Raw genomic sequence first — 20,992 nt, 5'->3', positions numbered from 1 at the left:
CTACTATGCCTTCCATGTATGGAGGCAACCGTAGCTTGAACATGACACTCAGCCACATACACAGAAATAGCAGCCTCGTCCAACAAGTGTGAGATTCAGAAATAAACTGCTCTTACGAAGGTCCTCTGTCGGAGTGTATCTCAGGCGTGATGAGATTGAAGAACACCAGCATTTTCTACAGCCTTGAAGACAAGGCACCCGAGCCTCACTCCGATGCTGAAGCTGGCGATGATGATGCAAAAATCCCTTGGTGCAGTTATCGAGGATGCTCTGGGCAGTGGACATCAGCTGATATCCTGGCTGTTGATCCTGGAAATATTGTGTTGCTGATGTACAGAGGTGATTTGCATGGGCTGGGAGATCACGCGTCACGAGAATATATGAGCGCAGGTACTATCTTGCCCCGTATAGTGGGAGCTCGTAGAATATTTTTCTCAAAATCTTGAATTTCGTGACATACTTTAATCAACCCTCTGTGACGCGTCACCGGTAGGTGAGAGTGAATTTCTATATTTATATATCGCTGAAACTGTTAAGACGCGGCGCTCTGCGAGCTGTCTTGGGGAATATCGAACAAGATTGACAAGATAAGGGAAATAGGTATACAGTACGAATAGCACAGAGACCGTCTGATTTTTGATGTTGGTGTTTTCTAGCTTGCGCTTGCGTCACTAGTGAGTGAATTAGCAACGCAACCAAGGCCGTACGACGCGTCACAGTTGTCTCCATACACAAAGGGATGATATTGTTGCTGTAATGACTCGTTGCTCTATCCTGGAGCTCCACGTGAGTGATTGCATTCTACCCATATGTATGGTACCATTGTAAGGATTACTGTGACTCAAGAAAATGCAAGCGAAGCCTTCTAAGTCGAGTCTTGGGGAAGCTCGGTGTCTTATCAAGCAACAGCACTGGTGTCTCTGTGTATCTCCATACCAGGGGGTGCACCCAAAGCTATTGTGAAAGGTTAAAAAGTAGAATGTGAACCTTCCTTGATGCTTGCCTTCTTTTATTGCACCATACAGTACGAATTGCCCGGACACAAGGCCTGCGGTCATTATCATCCTAGGTCCAAGACCAGCGAAAAGGCCGCGGAAACCAGCCTCACGAGCGAGCACTGCGAGTCGATGCGGCATGGAGCCCTTTGGTCCGTGTCCCTTGTTTATCTGACTCAATAGGGTATCCGCTGGCTGCATGCCATCGTTCCAGAGGTCAGATAATCTGGGTGAAGATACTTCCGAGTCGAGACAGATACTCACATGACTTAGAATGGCTGCTGCAAAACCTGCGATAATGCCGCTACCGAGCTGTATTGTGAATTTGTTGGCACTGGAGAGCGTGCGACGAGTCTCTTCGGACATTGAACGAAAAGCAATCTCATGACAGAATTCGTTCACTGTAAATTGCCCGATAGCGTAAGGTATCTGTCTGGACAGAACATTATTTATGCGACGTTCGTCAGTAATTATAGGCTCACTTGCAAAGAATCGGGACAAAGCCTGCGTAAAGCTCGCTCATGCCACCTTCACGCGCCAGACGAGTGAAGCCTGTGACAAGTCCAGTTGCATAAGTTCTGTCTGACACGAGACGGATCCGGGTGGCTTCTAAAGGTGTCAGGAGGATATCTGCAAAGAACCTAGGATGGAATGTAGGAAAGTTAGGAGATTGTCAGTATATCACGACATACTCAGCAATACTGGCTGATCCAAGGTATATTGCCGTTCGATACTTCACTGCCTCCTCCTGGCCACCTATAGACTCGACTGCTTTTTTCTTCCAGTACTCGTAACCAGCGAATTTTGCGCCTCCTTGTATAAGATAACCAACTGCAGTTGGGCCGAAACCTGTGAGGAGTGCTCTGGGACCTTCTGTCGCAATGACATAGCGCGTTCCAGTCAACATGTTCAGCTTCTTGTATGCAGGATCAATTTGAATTCGCGTTTTCACGACGTCGACGGCTGCACGAGTGAACGGCGGGTCAAAAGATAAGCACAAAAGAAAACTAGGCTGAAAACAATGCGCCTCACGCGTCATTGCACCGTGGGTGACCCTTCATCTGTATTAATGCGTGGTCTTTGTGGAACCGTTGAGGAGACTTACGTGCAACATAGTGCTCCTGACATGGATACTTTCAGAATTGCGTATTGGGAGATAGTCCTTATCAGACATACCCGCGAGGAAGAAGGAAGAGTAATCTTTTGAGGTGAACTGGGGGATTGCAGCAGCCTGACGGGCTTGTATTGCTTTGCTCGTCATCACGTCTAAGGTGGAGTAGGTAAGTAGTGACTGGACACGTTTTATACTATACAGCCGCTGGCGTTGCAGTGCAAGTACTATACTTGCCACCCACTAACTGCGATGATGACGTCAACATTTGTTTTAATTAGTACCCGGTGTCTTCATGAATCGTGTCCTCCCTCAATAGCTCGATCATCTCGAGCGAGCCTCTCGTAGCCAGATCTTGAAGGAAGACAGTCAACCGTTCTTCTCACCGTTATTGCGGTTTAAAAACATGATCAAGTTGCCTCTGGTTGAATCCAAAAAGTGTCGAGCCTAATTAATCTGGCTCGCTTCTATCATTGATACTTAAACCAAGTGATAGTGATTTCTAGCCAGCCTCCTCTCGATCATATCTCATCATGGCACCCGTCACACAGATCATGTACTTTAAGACCTCTTTGTCCTATCTCCAGGATCCTGCTTGGTTAATTTCTGAGCTTGCGACCCAGAGTTCAGTAGCCAAAATCAAAGGGCTTTCTAAGTGAGTCACTGAAATCATCCTCTAAGCATGCTAACTTATAGTTGATCGATCAAGGGCATACCTTGGTTTCGAGACTGAGGATCTGAGCAATGCATTCTGGGTCTTCGTAAGTTGAGTTTGCGACATACTAAGTCTAATCACGTTGCACTACTTGCAGAGTGAACTTCCAAGTCTGCACATGACACATATCATCAGACAGACACTTTCAAGGCTACACAATCAGCTGCTCGGCAAATCATTGCGAGCAAACCTACCCACACATTTGCCGGGTTCTCCAACACTAGTCGGATCTTTTCCGCTCCAGTGACGGAATTTGTCACTTTCACTCTCAAGAGAGGTGTCAGCATGAACGTGCTTCAGCCCCTCATCAAACGGCTTCAGGTCAAGCTGTAAGGAACACCCAAGTTCTACGGCTCGAGCTGGGCACCTGTTGTTGATAAGCCCAACGTAGTTCACGGCGTGTTAGGATGGGAGTGTGCAGGTAATTCTGACATTGTGTAAGCACGCTGGCTTACCTGAGTTCCCATAATCAGTACATATACTGTCGCTGATGCTGAAAGCTAAGCTTTCAGTATTTCATCTTTTGGTGTAACGGTTATGCGGGCGGCAGTCTGACCATGTTACACATTGGTTCCTCTGGTTCACCTAGTTAACAGTCACAGGCGCACTGAAATATTGTTAGCTCAGGTCCGCTGAAGGAAATCATCGATGAAGTGAAGAAGGTTGCTAACCTTTGGCTTGTGCACGCGATACTTATTACTGACGCAGTACAAAGTGCGAACTTGATGATGTACGAACCAAACTTTGTCGTTGCTGTAATAGGAAGGTATTTGAAGTCGTGAAATTTGTACAGTCTTGGATATCTTCAAGGAACATTTCGGCAGAGGTTCCTCTGTTTTCGATATGCACTGGCAGTGTTTTACAAGCTTTTAGCCGTGTACCTATAATGGCCCATGGGCCACCCGGAATATTTGAAGTCTTGTATTATTAGTTGTTTGGTTGATTACCTTGCTTGGCAACATTTCTTTCGCCTAATGCCATGGATCATCGACTTACCGATTATCGGCTGTCTTTCTTTCTAAATGCAACGTCAACCGTAGTGTCTCAGATTTATATTACTTACCGTCTCCAGTGTCCACGTATCATGGACAAGTGACTTATAAGTCGCGAGACTTGCAAACATCGCAAGTTGCAACACACTGGCATTGAGTCCCCCATATCAGACCATGACACCCCTCTGACAAGCACACCGCTAGGTGACTTTTTTGAGCTTGGCAGCCTTGACTCTTCACTGGCAAAAAACACGCGCAGTCGTAAGCGCACAGCGGTCTCGTCGGTTCCCGTGTTAGGGTCTTCCACCAAAACATGTCGAGCAAAAGCCGAGGCCGCAGATCTCGATGTCCGGGACGGAAATGATGACCAGATGATATGTATGTTGCTCCTCCTTCACTGTTTCATTCGTGGACTCACTGGCCCTTTCAGCAGCGGCCAAAGCTCGATGGAATTTTGCTGCCTATGATCACTTCACTACCTTAAATCATTGCTTGAAAGGTGATGACAGTGCTGATTATCTTGAGTTCGTTTTTACGTGCTGCGCTGATCCTGTCAGCCATAGGCTCCATCACCGCAAGCACATGCATCCACAAGGAACGAAAAATCTTAATTGATATTGAGGCATCAAAGCGTGCGTCGAGTGCCATGGTGTCTTATTGTCAGGGACTGATGCCACAGGCACACAATAAACTATCCCTCGATCAGTTTCGAAATATACAGCGGAGGCTCATCGTGCATTTATAGCGGTGTGATGCGCAGTCAATAAACGCCCATTCCACTTGGTCGTTGATCATCTCTACTATGTCGAAGAAGTAAAACTCTTACGCCCTGATGTTAAGGTGCCTTCTCCGCGCAGTCTCACGCGATATCAACACCATTTACTACGAGGCATCTAAAATATCAAGATTCACTTTTCGGTGAGATGTATTGTGAGGCTCGCACTACCACTAGTCACTGCTGATCTCATTGTAGAAACATCTTAGCTCAGTCCACTTTGTTATCGACGGATGGTCAGCACCTTTTGCTTACTCGTACTTTGGCATTGTTATCGTCCGGTATCAATCGACTTTGATTGATTACTTGAACGCATTTCGTATCTATATTCTCGTTTCAACTGTTCTGCACATTATACACTTGGTCACCAGCGGGTGACACGTATCACCTGCGAGTTGACCCGCACCTGCGATGATCTGACCCGGGTAGGCACGGGTAGACTTCCAACCAATAATATTTCGGTACCCGCGGGTTGGGTGCGGTTGTAATCCGAATCGACCCATGTCATGCCAGGTTATACCCTACTCTCATCATGGCGCCCGTCACACAGATCATGTACTTTAAGACCTCTTCATCCTACCTCCAGGATCCTTCGCGATTGATTGCTGAGCTTACGACCACAAGTTCAGCAGACACAATTGAAGGGCTTTCTAAGTGAATATTAAAGTCATCCTCGAAGCCGCATGCTGGCTTATCGTTGATCGATTAAAGGGCATACCTTGGTTTCGAGACTGAGGATCCAAGCAATGCATTCTGGGTCTTCGGTAGGTTAAGTTTGCGACATACTAGTCCAATCGTGTTGAACTACTGGCAGAGTGGGCCTCCCTAAATGTGTATCGCACATATCGTCAGACAGACACTTTCAAGGCTACACAAGCAGTTGCTCGACAAGTTTTTGCAAGCACACCTACCAGTGTGTTTGTCAACTTTTCCGATACTAGTCGGATTTTTTCCGCTCCAGTAACGGAATTTGTCACTTTCACTCTCAAAGAGGGTGTCAGTATGGATAAGCTCCAGCCCCTCGTCACACAGCTTGAGGTTAAGCTTCCAGGAACACCCAAGTTCTACGGCTCGAGCTGGGCACCTGTCGTTGATAAGCCCAACGTAGTTCACGGCGTGTTAGGATGGGAGAGTGTGCAGGTAATTCTAACATTAATTCCTCCGATCACCTACTTATCAGTCACAGGCACACTGGGATGCTGTAAGCTCGGGTCCCCTCAAGGAGATCATCGATGAAGTGAAGAAGGTTGCTGACCTTTGGCTTGTCCACGCTATACTGACGCAATCCCATGCGTAAACTTGATGGTCGTAGTACGAACCAAATTTTGTTGTTGTATAGGAAGTTGTAAAATATGTGCAGTCTTGAACATCCCCGAGGAACATTCTGGTAAACGTTCCTCTATTTGACATGCAGTGTTTTACAAGTGAGCCGTGTGCCCATAACCCACCCTTCACTTCACTTGATCGGATTCGACTCTGATGACATATCAAGCTGGCTCTGGTAAGTATGGTTTTCATCAATTCAAAGGCAACCGGATTTACCTCGGCACTGCCTTAACTATTATCCAGACTCCGTGGATCCACTGTCGTATGGAGTGGCAGCTAGTGGTGAATTGACGCCGATACTGGATCATGATTCATGAAGTCCTTGCGCATTTGATTGGACCGCAAGCACGGCCTCGCCATGCTGTCTGTCGACAATCTTATGCTATGGTTACTCTCATTGCATCACATTGAATGCTGAGCCTTGTTCCCACTGGCAGAGGAGTTAGACAATTATTTACCGCTTCAGGACGACGTAGGCCGGTTCAAGTAAACAGAGATGCGACCTAGAGGCGAGATGAGTCACCGCCTGCTGCGCCTGCATGCAACCGCGCGGCGAAATCGCACTAATAGCCAAGACAGGCTTGCAAATGCGATTAACGGCTGTGATACAGTGAGTTCCGAGCCTGTTGAGTTGAAGATAGAAACCCTTTCGTCCACCTCAAGCATACCATCAGCACCGCGGGTGCTTAGGAATGATGGCGCTTTAATATGATTTATGAGGAGATAAATGCATGTTTGGTGAGAGTGCGTCGTGGTGTGTGGCGAGCACGCACAGTCCACGAGTTGCTTATTTGACCTTGTGTGATCCTCGCCACGGATGGAATAAAGGTGGTACACTAGAACTTCAACTCCGCCCAAACGAATACGTACCGTTCACCTTCCTCATATCCACTGTCGCCTTCGTTGCGCATTTCTCCTAACTATGTCTGTCCATCTCATTCCAAACAACGCGTTGGGTTTCAATAGTACGTCTTCTCCCACTTTCTAGGTCAAGCGCCCGTCGAAACAACCATCTTTTTTTTTTGTTCAGGACCCTTCACGCAGCTCGTCAAGCAAGTTCTAACTATCACAAATAAAAATGCACAACCAGTAGCATTCAAAGTTAAGACTACGGCGCCCAAGGTGAGCTGATATAGAGGAAGATATCTCAGGGACTTATAAATTCCGTAGTTGTACTGTGTACGACCAAACTCTGGCAGGATAGAACCTGGTGAAAGTGTCGATGTCTCTGGTATGTGCCTCGTGTTTAGTCCATTTGCAACTTTGCTTACATCTTCAACAGTAATGTTACAACCGATGAAAGACGAACCACCTTTGTCGTCTAAGTGCAAGGACAAGTTCCTAATCCAAAGTACCCTCATCACACCCGAGAAGGAGACCAGAGATTTACAGGAATTCGTAAGTTTTTCCTCGTGCATATCGTGTTCTCATCTTTATATTGTTCCACAGTGGAACGCGCAAGCGGGCGCTGGAGATGAGTGGAAAGTTTACCAGCAAAAACTCCGTGTCGTATACCTCCCACCCGAAGGACAAACTGTTGAAGAGGAGGATGAGGGACATGTGGAGCCTCCTATGCCTTCCCGCCCTCTTGCAGAACATGTTGGTGGACCATCTGTGAGTGCTTTGACTACCTAGGGGCATTCGAATTACTGAATACGATCGCACTATTCGCAGAACTATGCAACTCTTAAGGATCCGGAGCCACGCCTTACTCCACCCATGCCAGAATTCTCTCACGATGACGCAGTTCAAGCTGCACAACTGGTGCAACCTCAGCGCTCCGTCACGCCACCTGCACCAGAGCGAGAAGTGAACAGTTCTCAAGAGGCTGGTTCTTATCGGGACGAACTCGATTTCCAGAGATCTACCAGTGGGGGAGTTGGCGTTGTCAACGTCAACGTGCATTCATCTTCACCGCCACCCTCACCTCCAGCTGCACGGGTGCCCTCGATCAACAATGAGTTGGAAGCGAAGTATATCGCAGCTAAGGACGAGATACAACGTCTCCGGGATCTTCTTGCGGCTGTGCCAGACCCCAGCTCTCTGGCGCCAGAGTCTATCGCACCTACCTCCCTCGCTCCCTCAGATTTCCGGAGGAGACATACATCGGCGCTCTCAGACGACGGAGAGACATACGCGGGATCTGACGTCGGTACCATGGTGGAGCATGATAGTATTATCCACCAGGAAGGCGTTCCACTACAGGTGGTTGTTATTATTGCGCTTGGCGTTTTTATCACAACGTATCTATTTTTCTAAGTAGCCGAGCAGGAACGTGCTCCTTTCATCCCCTTCCTTCGTCGATCCCTCCGGGCTCGTTGAAGCCATTTCGCGCTGCACATGCCACGCATCATATACAATATTTTTTCCGTTGGTGATATGAATGGGGTATTGGGGGGTGTTGTTGCAGTTCTCATGACTTTTCGCATTTATTACCGAGTTACATAGTACGTTAGCATTTTTCTTCTTTGTTGTGTCTGCTTAGTGTTATCGTTCTGTGCATTGCTATATATAATCCGATTTGAATAACACGACTATGGACTTGGTTGAGGAGCTGGTCTTCCTGCAGTCAAATTTGATGTTGTAGGAAAAGATCGGCGATAACCCCGAGGCCTACCGTAATAGCATTATGTAACCAGCGTTCCATGCCGCACAATAACCTGTTTGTGCGCGTTTTTGAGATCTCTGCTAGGCCGAGAGCTTGTATCTCGGAGCAACGCGAATGATGTCATCGAGTTCACTAATGACGCATGCACACGCTTGCAGCTCCTTGCACCTGGTACCTGCCGGTCCGCTCCGTCGGGCCGAAAATTGTGCCTCACTAAATTAATACCTCATTAATAATGCCTCACTAGGATGACGTAACTTCTAGTACACGCACACCATGAACACATACCCTCAAAAACAATCTAAGAAACCTATCATTTTCACTGCAGCAATCACTGCTGTGGTCTTCTTTTTCGGCTACACCTGGCTCTTCAAGCCATCTGAGGCCGCAATCGTCCAAAAGGTGTGTTGTTTATGGTTCTCCACTGCATACATGGCTGACAAAAAGTGCAGGCGACCGTGGTACTAAAGGGCGACTCCCCAGTCACTGGCACTATCACATTTGAGCAGTCTTCAGCAGATGGGCCAGTCAAAGTCTCAGGAGAAATCGAGAACCTTGACCCTTCCTCTCTGCGTGGGTTCCATATCCAGTGAGTGTCGAGGTTCGCGAAGTAGGTCAAGTATTCAAATCATATCAATAGCTCTCTGGGAGATCTCAGCAATGGTTGCATGTCTACGGGATCGCACTTCAATCCATACGACAAAACCCACGGTGCTCCCTCAGACTCTGTCAGGCATGTTGGCGACCTTGGGAATATCGAGAGCGACGAATATGGCACAGCCACCATTTCCTTCAAGGACAGATTCATTTCCTTGAATGGCCCCACGAGCATAGTTGGGTAAGTTAGATATACAGATCCGCACTTAATAGTATGAAACTCATTTCCGTTTGCCAGACGGGCTGTTGTCGTTCATGCGGTATGGCGCCTTTTCATGTTGAACGTGGTTCCTTACTAATATACCGTATAGGGTATCGATGATTTGGGAAAAGGCAATAATGAAGAGTCTCTCAAGACCGGAAATGCAGGGGGACGAGCTGCTTGTGGTGTGATTGGTCTGTTTCTAATAATCTTTCACGACAACCTGATGTTAATCAAGAGTCACTTTAGGACTCGTGTAAATCATCTGAGTATTGGAGCATGCTGCATTGTCTTGCACTTGTCACTTTCATTGCATCATCATATGCTGCACGTATTTCTTGGTCTCTGACAATCTATTTGTCTTTACCTGAGTCGCGTGAGAACTCATTAAGATGAAAAAGTGCGGATCGATACGCCCGCCAGTACCTGCGGAATTCAGTAAGAATCGAGAGTCTTGTGATCATCTTCTAGAATGACGGCGTCTCCATTGACAGCACTAGCCGGGCCATCGGATTTGCCCTGTGTTTGCTCCTGATACAGATATTCAATCTAGTCACAGCTGAACAAGCCGAAAACAAATAGTTTCTAGTTTCTAACAGGTATCCAAGTAAGTTGAATATGTTATTCAATAACATTTTGAACTTCATCTACAGTTCAGTCATGTCCAATCCCCCTTTGTTTCGTGACCCATGGGCGAAGAGGGAAGTATGGTGGAAGTCCTGTGTTCACGAACCGTGCCACCTTTTCTAGCAGGGCCTGGAATCGCACTAATAGCGTTTACCTCGCGAAGCACGGTCATGTTGGTGTTGGGATAATCTGTCAGTTGCCTGACATGAACATCATGCTGTGCAGTTACGCGAACAGGGTGCTTCGGTCTTCGACTATCTTCAAGCATTCAAATAGCCATCTGTGGAGGAATATATGCCCATCGTGCTCCATTTTCCATTTTTACCTGCGACATCTAACTGATCCAGATGTCATCTACCTCGAATTACACCACTCTCATCTTCGACATTGGTAATGTTTTGTTCTCTTGGTCCCCGCAGACCACAACCTCCATATTCTCAAACACCCTACGTGAAATTCTTTCCTCCCCTACATGGATTGACTACGAGAGGGGGAGGATTTCCCAGGCTGAGTGCTATGCTGCGGTCGGCGGCGAATTCTCTGTAGACCCCACAGAGGTTGGTCGTGCGTTCCAAGATGCTCGTGACTCTCTGCAGTCCAACGAAGAGCTCATATCGGTTATTCGACACCTCAAAGCACACTCGGATGGGATGCTACATGTCTTCGCCATGTCAAACATTTCTGCGCCTGACTATGAAGTTCTTCGTACCAAGCCTGTTGATTGGTCGTTGTTCGACGGCATCTTCACCTCCGCCGGCGTTGGCGAGCGGAAGCCTAACCTTGGCTTCTACAAGGCAGTGATTTCAGGCACAGGGGCTGACCCGTCCCGCACTATTTTTGTGGACGATAAAATAGAGAATGTCCTCTCCGCGCGTTCGCTTGGAATGCATGGTATTGTTTTCGACGATCAACGTAAAGTCGTCCGCGCGCTTTATAACCTACTTGGAGACCCTGTCGAAAGGGGCAGACAATACTTGACCGTGAATGCGAAGAAACTCCTATCTGTAACTGACAACGGCATTTTCTTACGGGAGAACTTCTCTCAGCTTCTGATACTAGAGGCGACTGACAACCGGTAAGAGAATTACCTTCTTTCCCTCCAATCGTCGAACAGCATGTCAGGGGTCTCGTCAATTTGACTGATACACATCGGACGTGGAATTTCTTTCAAGGTATATATCAAATGTTTGCCATCGTTATTTAACAGCTGATTTGGTATCAGAAAAACCATTGTTTACTGAAGAGTTTCCTTTTGACCTGGATACCACGTCCCTTGGGTTGACCGTAATGGGCAGCCCTGAAGACGTAGCACACTCCATCATGGATGACATGCTTGACTACACTGATGACGATGGGATTATTCAAGTACGTGCGTTCGGTTGTTATTTCTCATGCGTTGGCCAACCTCCCAGTAATCAGACATACTTTGACCACCGCCGACCTCGATTTGATCCAGTTGTATGCGTCAACGCGCTCACGTTGTTCTATTCTTATGGACGCGGTCATCAGCTCGATCGCACCCTTCACTGGATACGTAAGGTGCTCCTGCATAGAGCTTATCTCGATGGTACGCGGTATTATGCGACCCCAGAGTGCTTTCTTTATTTCCTTGGCCGGCTGCTTGAAATCACCAACAACATCTACTTGGCAGCCTATATAAAGCCGCTGCTGATTGAACGTGTTCAGGAGCGCATAGGGGCTGATGGTAACGCTACGGCGCTCTCCATGCGCCTTCGACTTTGTGCCTACCTTGGGCTACGCAACGATGTTGACCTTCGCACTTTGCTTCCTCTGCAATGTGAAGATGGAGGCTGGGAAATCGGGTGGATCTACAGATTTGGGTCCTCCGGTATTAAAATCGGAAACCGCGGTCTTACCACATCCCTGGCCATGAAAGCCATTCTGGAGATGCAACAACGCTTTCCTAGTCCCCCTTCGCCCCCTTCTGTGGTACCCGCTGTTCCCCTCGTCAAGCAAGCTGATACCACTGCACAATTGTTGGAGTCCGAGCGATCCGAGAGGAGAGAGACCGAAGGATCCGAGATGGTGATGGTCGAAGAGTAACTTGATCCGAGCGCAAACCAAACAGGACAAAGTCGAGTGGCGTAGTGACGTTGGCTCGCGTTCTGCAATATGTAATGTTTCTTTCTCATATAATAGTTACCAAGCTACTTACCTTTAAAAATGCCCTCAGTACTGCACAGGCATCTCAGTTCCTTTCAAGAGACTGAGATATGAGTTAGAATTGTTACCTATATTTACAAAGTCTGACAGCTACTAGTGTGCTTGTTTATAGGCAGATCAAACCATTAACAGAGTTCCTTTCAAGAAACTGAGGTTGCACTTGTTCATAGTGTTAGGTGCCCCCTACCTTTGTCAATTCACCAGAAGTTATGAGCCCTGGCTTGATCATGTATACTATGCTCCACAGCACCAACTCAAGCCTGTCTAACATCCCAAAGCTTGCTGAAGATGGCTTGAACTGGATAACCTTCCATGAAAGGACATTAACAGCTATAGGGGCTAGAGTGTCAGTAAACTACAATGCTCTGTACAGTTCACCAGAGCCACAGCTTGGTCCCCACTAGACCACCTATTACTCCCACCTTTCTAATATAGTAAGCCAGTACCTAAGATGTTTGCTCACCCATAGATTAAGTTAAAAAGTGTTATTTGTGAGGACCAGTCAATTAAGGTGACTTAGAACATTTAGTATTGTTGCCCTTGGGAAAGGTGACACAAGCACTGCATTCAGTAATAGTGTGCCATGCATGTTGCCATCAATGTTCCGCTCATCATTGGACATGATGAGCTCAACAATTCCCTTAATTCTGCTCAATTTTGTGCGCATTTTTTGTAAAGCCATTCTGCTCTTCAATACAATACATTCAAACACTGCACAGGTACATGTATAAAGGGCCAAAAATGCACAATAACATGATAGTGTACTAGTTTGTGCTGGCAGTGTCAACATCCTCCCACCCATTCTCCTCATCAGAGTCTACCACAGCAGCACTCTTTGCACCTCTCTTCAACTTCTGAGCCTTCCTCAATGCTGCATAGAGCGCTGCTTTTTCTGTGGGTTTCCTCTTCCACTTCAATGGCACTGTGGCAATTTCCTCACAGTTCATCAATTGCACAAGGACATCAGCTGGTGAAGATGTTGTGTTTGATGCTGAGGGACTGTGTTAAGAACCATGCTCAAGGGAGAGAGAGACTGACTCAGAGGGGCTTGGCCTCAGCTCATATACTGTGCCCCTTACCCAAGTATGTGCCCTTCATTTCAGAGGAAGTCCGATGATGGTCTGACGAAGTCCAGAGGACTTCAAGAGGAGTGTGGGAAATGTCTGGAGGAGTGTGAGAGAGTTCCGGAGGAATGCAGGAAGTGCTCAGGAGAGTTCCCACTACAAGGTAATACTTCTACAGGAAACAGGATGGAAGGGTAGGAGGTCCAGAGGTATGGAGGACAGGATGTCCGAGGGTTAGGAGGATGGGATGTCCAAAGGACAGGATGCCCAGAGGTATGAGGGACAGGATGTCTGGAGGTCCAGAAGGAATAGGGGCTACATTGGATGAAGTCTAATGTAGAAGCAAACAGAGGTAGACTACCCTTAGGTAGAGTTGGAGAGGCAGGAAGTGGACCAAAGTCTAGAGAGAGGGTAAGTGCCAGAAAGGCAAGACTCCAGCCTAGGGAAGCAATCCCTAGACTTGGGACAGAGACATAGGGGACAAATCCAAAGGTCCAGAATTCCAGCCTAGGGAATCGCTCCCTAGGCCTTATGGAAAAGGACAAAACTCAGATGGACTGAAGTCCAGAAGATGATTGGGCAGATCTAAGGTGATATTCAGACTGAGGACTCTACTGTAGTTGTACAGGGGTTATATACTGGAGGATATCTGAGAGGATCAGTAAGCAACACAGTAAGGCTATGTATGAGCATGTGGAAACATATTAGTAAGTAAGATGGAACATAAGTAAATGAACTCGGAGATGAAACTAGTACAAGGATCAATCAGCAAGGCAGAAATAGAGATAACCAAGAACCGGAAAGGCAGAGATGCCTAAATGGGGATAGGTGCAGGATCTCAGACAGAGGGTGGGAATAGGTCCGGAGATAGTAACAGTTAATATCTGGAGGTCTGGAGATCTGTGGATCCAGAAGGCAAGGCAGAAACAGGACTGAGACATATGAGGTGGTGGATGTAGTCTGGAATCCAAGAGGAGGTAAAGTCCGGATGTCTTGCTGGATGGAATGTGCATATGGTGGACAGGATAGGGGTGTACAGATCAGGCTAGTAGTGAGGATCTGGAGATCCAGAGCTCAGGGGTAATTCTGTAGGAGTGCTAATCCTGCTTCAATATGGAGCACACAGTGGAAGGGGATCTGGGAATAAGTTGGAGGTGGGGTCTGGTGTAGAGACTCGCACCTCTGTATGCCTGTAGAGCCCTATATTGTGATGTATCTGCATACAGTTCACAGCATGAACTTGTGGCATCATTCCCTATATCATCCCTTCACTCAGCCTATACATGCATGATCTTCCCATGCATCGCGTGACATGCATGCTACTCTCCCACGATGCATTCCTGCATGCATCCCATGCGCTTTCCTGCACTTCATCACCCATCAGCCAGGAGCATACATCCATTGTCCAGCAAGTACTACTGGCACATTTTTTGCATTTATTCTTATCATGACACCATATTTCATCATGGACCCTTACTTACATATACCTTCTTCATTCCTGCGCCTTACTTGTGTCAGCTCCACATCGTGGGAACGCGCTTAGTTGCCTTTTGCATGATAGCATTCGCATTTTTGGAGCTACCACTTAGTTGCCAGTTAGTATCCCTTAGCATCCCTCAGCATAGTGCACACTTTTTTGAGCCATAGTCAGTAGCATTTTTGACAATCACACTCTATCATCATTGCATTTGTCGTCCTCACATCCATTAGTATCAGTCATCATCTTCCCCTAGTCCCCATCACATTCCTAGCCCTTTGCGCACTTTTGCCTATTAGCATGCGACTTTCCCACGCTTCGCGCATCCTATCACTCTCTGCGCGCGTGACTTTCCCACGCTTTGTGCGACCTGTGGATGTGTTGCACTTGCTTCCCCTTGGGTCAAACGCACTTGCCTTTGCAAAGTATAGCAGCCTAGGCAGAGCTGAGATGACCACACACATACTCTGACTTGGTATTCCTTTTTGTGCCATAGCTTAGTAGTTGATTCCTTCACCGGAAATAGGTCTGGAAAGCGTGGGAATATTATGGGATCTATGTCTGGCATACAGGATATGACAGACTGCTGGTTGGTGGCTGAGTGTTGGGTAGAAGAGGTTCCATGTGTGACCTGCTAGGTGTGGTGAGCAGAGAAGATGGTGTGAAGATGATAGAAGGGGGGGCTGAAAAATAGCAGAAAGTCAGTAGTAATAATGTACACAGATAAAATATCTACCTTGAAGCACTGGATCAATGAGATCATCAGTGATCTCACTAGTATGAGGGGTTGTATTTGAGACATTGTTGTGAGTGGGTGTTGTATGGTCACTAGATGGCCTGTGTCATATCCCACAATCCGGACCCACATTCCATCATATTCCCATGCCTTCCGAGCCTATGTCCGGACCACACTTCATATCCAACTCATTCCCAGATCCCCTTCCACTGTGTGCTCCACACCTCAGCAGGATCGACTATGCTCCGGATTTACCCCTGAGCTCCAGACCATCAGATCTCCACTGCTAGCCTGAACCATAACCCCCTGTCCCATCCACCCTATGTACACTCCATCCAGCAAGACATCTGGACTTCACCTCGTCTCAGATTCTGGACTCTATCCACCTTCTCATATCCTGGTCCTGTATCCATCTTGTCTTCCAGATCCCCAGATCTCCGGACCTCCGGATATTAGCTCCGGACCTATTCCCACCCTCTGTCCGATATCCTGCGCCTATCCCCATTTAGGCATTCTCTGCTTTCCGGCTTTCAGTTACCTCTTCTTCCATCTTGCTTATTGATCCTTGTATGAGTCTTCATCTCCAAGTTCATTTACTTATGTTCCGTCTTACTTACTAATGTGTTTCCACATGCTCATACATAGCCTTGCTCCTTTGCTTACTGATCCCCTCAGATATTGTTCAGTATATAACCCCTGTAGATACTCCTGTAGTTCCTTAGTCTGAATATTGACTTAGACTTGCCCAATCCTCTCTTGGACTTTGGTCCACCTAAGTCTATCCTACCCATCAGGCCTAGGGATTGATTCCCTAGGCCGGAGCTCCGCCTTTCCGGCACTTACCCTCTTTCCAGACTTAGGTCCAATCCCTGTCTCTCCAACTCTACCTTAGGGTAGTCCACCACTGTTTGTTTCTACATCAGACTTCGTCCGATGTAGCCCCTATTCCTTCTGGACCTCCAGATGTCCTGTCCTTCAGACGTTCCACCCTCCGTACCTTCGGATGTTCTGTCCTCCTAACCCTTGGACATCCTGCCCTCTGTACCTTCAGACATCCTGCCCTCTGTACCTTCAGACATCCTGCCCTCTGTACCTTCAGACATCCTGCCCTCTGTACCTTCAGACATCCTGCCCTCTGTACCTTCAGACATCCTGCCCTCTGTACCTTCAGACATCCTGCCCTCTGTACCTTTGGACATCCTGTCCCTCTGTCCTCTGTCATCCTGCCCTCCTGTCCTCCTGTCCTCCTGTCCTCTGGACCTTCGGACCTCCTATCCCTCCATCCTGTTTCCTGTAGAAGTATTACCTTGCAGTGGGAACTCTCCTGAGCACTTCCTGTGTTCCTCCGGAACTCTCCCGCGCTCTTCCGGATGTTTCCTGTGCTCCTCCGGAAGTCCTCCGGACTTCATCAGACCATTATCAGACCTCATATGAAATGAAGGGCACATACTCGGGTAAGGGGCACAGCATACGAGCTGAGGCCAAGCCCCTCTGAGTCAGTCTCTCTCTCCCTTGAGCAACATGGTTCTTAACAGCCTGGTGGATTCTGTTGATGCAGGCAATGATGATGCAGGGATGGGATGAATATCTGTGTGGTCAGCAGAAGCACTGCCATCATTGTCATGGCTCTCCTCTGGTTCTTTATCTACCTTATTCAGGGTCAAGATCTCACCCACTGTCATGCATGGTATGGAGTTCATACCATGACATATATAAGAAGAAGTATAGAAGGAGATGATTAGGAGAGTGTATGAGGATATATTTCTCACTTAGGAGCTTAGTCATCTATTTCCCTTTATTTATTTACTTGTATTTATAGTTTCAGCCACTTGATTACATCAGTGAACCACTCAGATATGTCTGTAAGCATGTCATGTGACTGGTAATATTCTGATTTGTAAGGATTTTTCCATGACTTATCATGTTTTGTCATGATTTGTCATGCTTTGTAACATTTTGCAGTGCTTTGTAATATTTTACTCATGTACTTTAGTAAGCAGCTGATTCAGCACACCAAAAGGCTTGGTTTGTAAGCATATTCTTACCAATCCAGTGATGAGTCATTGCTTAGTAAGGATGGTTTCTAATATGTATATAAGGACTCCATTCTCACATAATCAACAAGTTTTTCCTTCTTCTTTCTTGTCTCAAACCATGAGATTCATAAGATTTGAAGTGCAGGAGTTTTCCCTCTTTCTGTCTCAATAGTGTGAGATTACAAAGAAAGTGAAGGCCTTGAGATTGCCTTTGAAAACTATAGTATTTCTAGTCTAGATTGGTTGTATACTATCTTACAGGGATTACCTATACAACAGTCTATCGTATTTGATTCAGCAGAGGTCCATATTACCTACTAGGTTTAAGTTAACCTGACAAATATATACTTCCCTTTACTATCAAGAAGTGATCTAGCAAAGAAGTAATTTATTACCCTTTGGCCACCCACAAACAACACATTATCAACCAAGAAGTAGAAAATCTGTTGACCGTGAACTTGAGGAGCTGGCACCTTAGTCTTATTGAAGTACAATTGTGATAGTCATTGTATTTCACCTCAACTTATATAAGACCCTCAAGTAAGAAGACACTGCCTTGATGCATCTCATCTGCTCATCAGCATCCTGTCTCATAATTCAAACAAACTTGCACTTCCTATCTGAAACTGCCTGTGCAAGAGCCTCTAGCCATTCAACTCCACCTTTCAGATTGCTGGGGTTACCCCATTCAGTGTGGCACCACCCAACCAGCTTGACTAGATGCTCTTGAACCATGCACTCATAGCAGACAAACTCTAGAGTTGCATTTGTGTTCTCGGTAACCTCAACTATTGAAATAGATTAGCAGACTATCAATCAAAGGCTAAGAAAATTTATACCTAGACTCTCATTTAGACCACTTCATATTCCTTGCTTGGCAGCCAATTTGTGGTCTGTATAACTCATAGACAGAACTAAAAATCTGCATTAGTTTACAAGAAAGCATGTGGATACTGAAAAATCTTACTATTTCATGGTGCAAGCCCAGCAAGCATGGTGGACTCCATCTTGATGCCAAGTTTCATCAGATCCTCCCACAGAAGTGTATGAACAAAGTGAGAAACAATGTCACTCATAAGGTGTACTTTTGGCAGCATGTTGATGTTTGGTGAACTTTGAATGGTGACAATTAACATTTCCATGCCCACATGTTCCTTCAGCACTTCGGCCTGTAATAAGACAAGTCAGATTTGAAATCTCAAATGAAGAACATTTAGGACTGACCTCACTGACCATGGCTGCAAAGCTACTATTTACCTCAGTGAGATGAGTACAAGAGGTTATATTTAGTGGCTTGCTCCATCCTGATGTTTTGATCTTTTTGAATTCCTCCACCATTTCTGTGTGCTGCTTGAGTGTCAGTTAGTGATATTTGCTTGTCTCCTTAGTGATGGCACAAAGGTTGGCTCATTGGCCTAGGTCTTTATCAATTGGCAATCAATCAGTTGAGTCTATTCTATGACAAGTTGGCAACAGAGAACACACCAGCATTGAATTTTCCACTTTTGAAATGCAGAAAGGCAGACCATGCACTTGTCTTGTTGTGCTGCTTTCTCCATAAGGCCAAACCAATGTAAAACTTTTCCAGATAACATCAATGGCTTCTGCCAAATCTGTGGCCTGTTCATCAATATATGTTAGTATGTTGTCCACTTCAGTATCCTCATCTGTGCACTTTTCATGTTGTTGGGCCATCAAAGCATGTCTTGCTTCCTGAGTCAGCTTTGGACCCTTTTTGTGTGCATGGTTTCAACCTATGATGCACCACCTGCTACTGAGGAATACTGCTCTAACCATGGCAAAAGAGGTAGGGTAGTCTCTGAGATAAAATTCATTTGTGTCAGTGAAAAATTACAATGTAAATAACAGCAAAGCGATCAGTTACTGTCACCCAATGTGTTCCAGTCCTCCCACATTGCAGCCAAGATTTGACAGACATTGGACTTAGAACTAATACTGCCCCTCTTGGCTAGCTCAGAAGCCCACCTATCAGGAACATATGAATTGAAAACTTCACAGCAAACATTGTGAAGGGTGTCACTGTAATTCAAATTCTCCAGTGTGATGCAAGTTTTCAGACCAAAGGGCAGAAGAGGTTTTCCTGGAATGGAATATGATGGTGAAAATGATATAGGAGGGGATGTGCTACTAGATGGTGCCAGTATTGACCCCAGCTGTGATGGTGAAAGGAAAAGTGATGCTGAATGGTTCTTTGAATGTGTCAAGGGAGTTGACAAGCTTACTGACAAAGTGCTTGCAGACATGCATGAGGGCAGTGGTGGCTTTGATAGTGTTTGAGCCACATGAAATGTCCTGGAGGTTGAACAAGCTGGAGTAACAGTAGGTGTAGTGTATGGTTCCAAAGGGTTGACCCTGACTTGCATAGCCTCATGAGCTGATGGAGAGATTGGGTGGGTTGGCGAATTGTCCCTGAGTGTGAGGTGCTGGAGCTGGTCACCCTACAAACCAATATTAGTCATATAAATTTTAAGGCAATCTCACTTACAAGATCAAGAGTGTGTGATGCAGAGGCACTCTCACTTATGAGATCAAGTGTGTGTGATGGAGGGTGCCTAGATAATGATACCTGTTGATGGATCCACTGAATTGATGGAGTTGCAGAAGAGGTGGACAAGAATGGCACCATTGAGTCCATAGTTCTTTGAGTGGAAATGACTCAATCAAGGCAACCAAAAGGCTGTCCAAGGATTTCAAAATCAGATAAGTGAGAGCCACTGGAAGGTAATGGAATGAGAGGCAGGGAATCATAGTCTTGGACATCTGATGCAGTGCACCTGAACTCCTGCTTCCATCCATGTGCGAGATGGGCTTCTCAGAAAGACTGCACAACAGGTAGAGCACATCTCTCAGTAAACATCTATGTGATTTCTGTGATGTGTTGATGGCATTGTAAGGGCTCAGCAAGGAGCTTTGGATTGAGATACAGCAACACAGAAAGATCTTGAGGTTGGAGGTCTGTTAATGGTGCTGTTGCACCTGGGTGGTGTAGGCAGAGTATAACACTACCAGACAGGTGGTCAAGAATGGTGCACTGGAAAAAAACAATTGAATCATGAACAGGAAAATGAAGACACAACATACCAGGTCATATATTAATTTTCATACTCAAAACAAATGATTCACTCTCTCTCATGAGGCTGCTTGTTTATCAGTGCTTGTCATGCCCTTGAAAGTGTTGCTAAGGTAGTGCTGTTTTGTTAAGGAACAGAAACTTCAGTGTGAAAGACACAACCCGACTGGACACTTGATAAAAGTACTCAGCCAGTATAATGGTCAATGCTCTGCCTAGCTGCTACACCTGCAAGCAAGAACATTCAACCCAAGGGAATCAATGGACTAGGCTCAAGCTCAAGAGATAAAATGAGTGAAAGAGAGACACTTCAGGCCAAAGACAGAAAACTATGTTTCAGGAGCTATCTAGTGAGCTGAGAAGCTACAACTAGGAAGCTACAACTAGGGGATGCTA

The 20,992-nt window shown here is 46.3% G+C and overlaps 7 protein-coding genes across 7 annotated transcripts; 5 read left to right on the top strand and 2 right to left on the bottom strand.

Moving 5' to 3' along the window:
• Positions 1–522: 522 nt before the first annotated feature.
• Positions 523–2,712, bottom strand: BJ212DRAFT_1330375 (mitochondrial carrier). Its single transcript, XM_041334727.1, has 8 exons — positions 2,172–2,712; positions 2,101–2,116; positions 2,028–2,050; positions 1,688–1,958; positions 1,478–1,636; positions 1,260–1,428; positions 1,004–1,190; positions 523–954 (listed from the first exon to the last, which is right to left on the bottom strand). Exons 1-8 carry the CDS (start codon positions 2,254–2,256, stop codon positions 899–901), a joined length of 966 nt encoding a protein of 321 aa, XP_041197184.1. The 5' UTR covers positions 2,257–2,712; the 3' UTR covers positions 523–898.
• Positions 2,640–4,428, top strand: BJ212DRAFT_1296740 (uncharacterized protein; the record flags this gene model as incomplete). Its single annotated transcript, XM_041332495.1, has 7 exons — positions 2,640–2,761; positions 2,816–2,867; positions 2,957–3,142; positions 3,167–3,242; positions 3,449–3,587; positions 4,073–4,191; positions 4,313–4,428. The coding sequence occupies 7 exons, from the start codon at positions 2,640–2,642 to the stop codon at positions 4,426–4,428; spliced, it is 810 nt and encodes a 269-aa protein (XP_041197183.1).
• A 411-nt stretch (positions 4,429–4,839) lies between these two features.
• On the top strand, positions 4,840–6,182 carry BJ212DRAFT_826281 (uncharacterized protein). The gene is made up of 5 exons (XM_041344155.1): positions 4,840–5,242; positions 5,300–5,352; positions 5,403–5,728; positions 5,775–6,089; positions 6,158–6,182. The coding sequence occupies exons 1-4, from the start codon at positions 5,121–5,123 to the stop codon at positions 5,883–5,885; spliced, it is 612 nt and encodes a 203-aa protein (XP_041197182.1). The 5' UTR covers positions 4,840–5,120; the 3' UTR covers positions 5,886–6,089; positions 6,158–6,182.
• A 556-nt stretch (positions 6,183–6,738) lies between these two features.
• Positions 6,739–8,600, top strand: BJ212DRAFT_1330348 (PapD-like protein). The gene is made up of 6 exons (XM_041334726.1): positions 6,739–6,879; positions 6,945–7,036; positions 7,085–7,145; positions 7,197–7,312; positions 7,364–7,528; positions 7,589–8,600. The coding sequence occupies exons 1-6, from the start codon at positions 6,837–6,839 to the stop codon at positions 8,171–8,173; spliced, it is 1,062 nt and encodes a 353-aa protein (XP_041197181.1). The 5' UTR covers positions 6,739–6,836; the 3' UTR covers positions 8,174–8,600.
• Positions 8,601–8,971: 371 nt separating this feature from the next.
• BJ212DRAFT_1263833 (superoxide dismutase) lies at positions 8,972–9,730 on the top strand (the record flags this gene model as incomplete). Its single annotated transcript, XM_041330375.1, has 4 exons — positions 8,972–9,111; positions 9,163–9,360; positions 9,418–9,439; positions 9,491–9,730. Coding segments are annotated over 4 exons (600 nt in total), but the record flags the coding sequence as incomplete, so codon positions are not given.
• Positions 9,731–10,355: 625 nt separating this feature from the next.
• Positions 10,356–12,326, top strand: BJ212DRAFT_1540918 (HAD-like domain-containing protein; the record flags this gene model as incomplete). The annotated part of the gene is made up of 4 exons (XM_041341841.1): positions 10,356–11,083; positions 11,131–11,180; positions 11,231–11,373; positions 11,428–12,326. The coding sequence occupies 4 exons, from the start codon at positions 10,356–10,358 to the stop codon at positions 12,070–12,072; spliced, it is 1,566 nt and encodes a 521-aa protein (XP_041197179.1). The 3' UTR covers positions 12,073–12,326.
• Positions 12,327–18,102: 5,776 nt separating this feature from the next.
• BJ212DRAFT_1296737 (uncharacterized protein) lies at positions 18,103–18,843 on the bottom strand (the record flags this gene model as incomplete). Its single annotated transcript, XM_041332494.1, has 3 exons — positions 18,103–18,293; positions 18,620–18,674; positions 18,730–18,843. The coding sequence occupies 3 exons, from the start codon at positions 18,841–18,843 to the stop codon at positions 18,103–18,105; spliced, it is 360 nt and encodes a 119-aa protein (XP_041197178.1).
• Positions 18,844–20,992: the final 2,149 nt, after the last annotated feature.

This window comes from Suillus subaureus (genome assembly GCF_016647635.1).
Source record: "Suillus subaureus strain MN1 chromosome Unknown BJ212scaffold_5, whole genome shotgun sequence".
NCBI classification, from domain to species: Eukaryota; Fungi; Basidiomycota; class Agaricomycetes; order Boletales; family Suillaceae; genus Suillus; species Suillus subaureus.
This window is presented reverse-complemented; position numbering and strand designations above follow the sequence as displayed.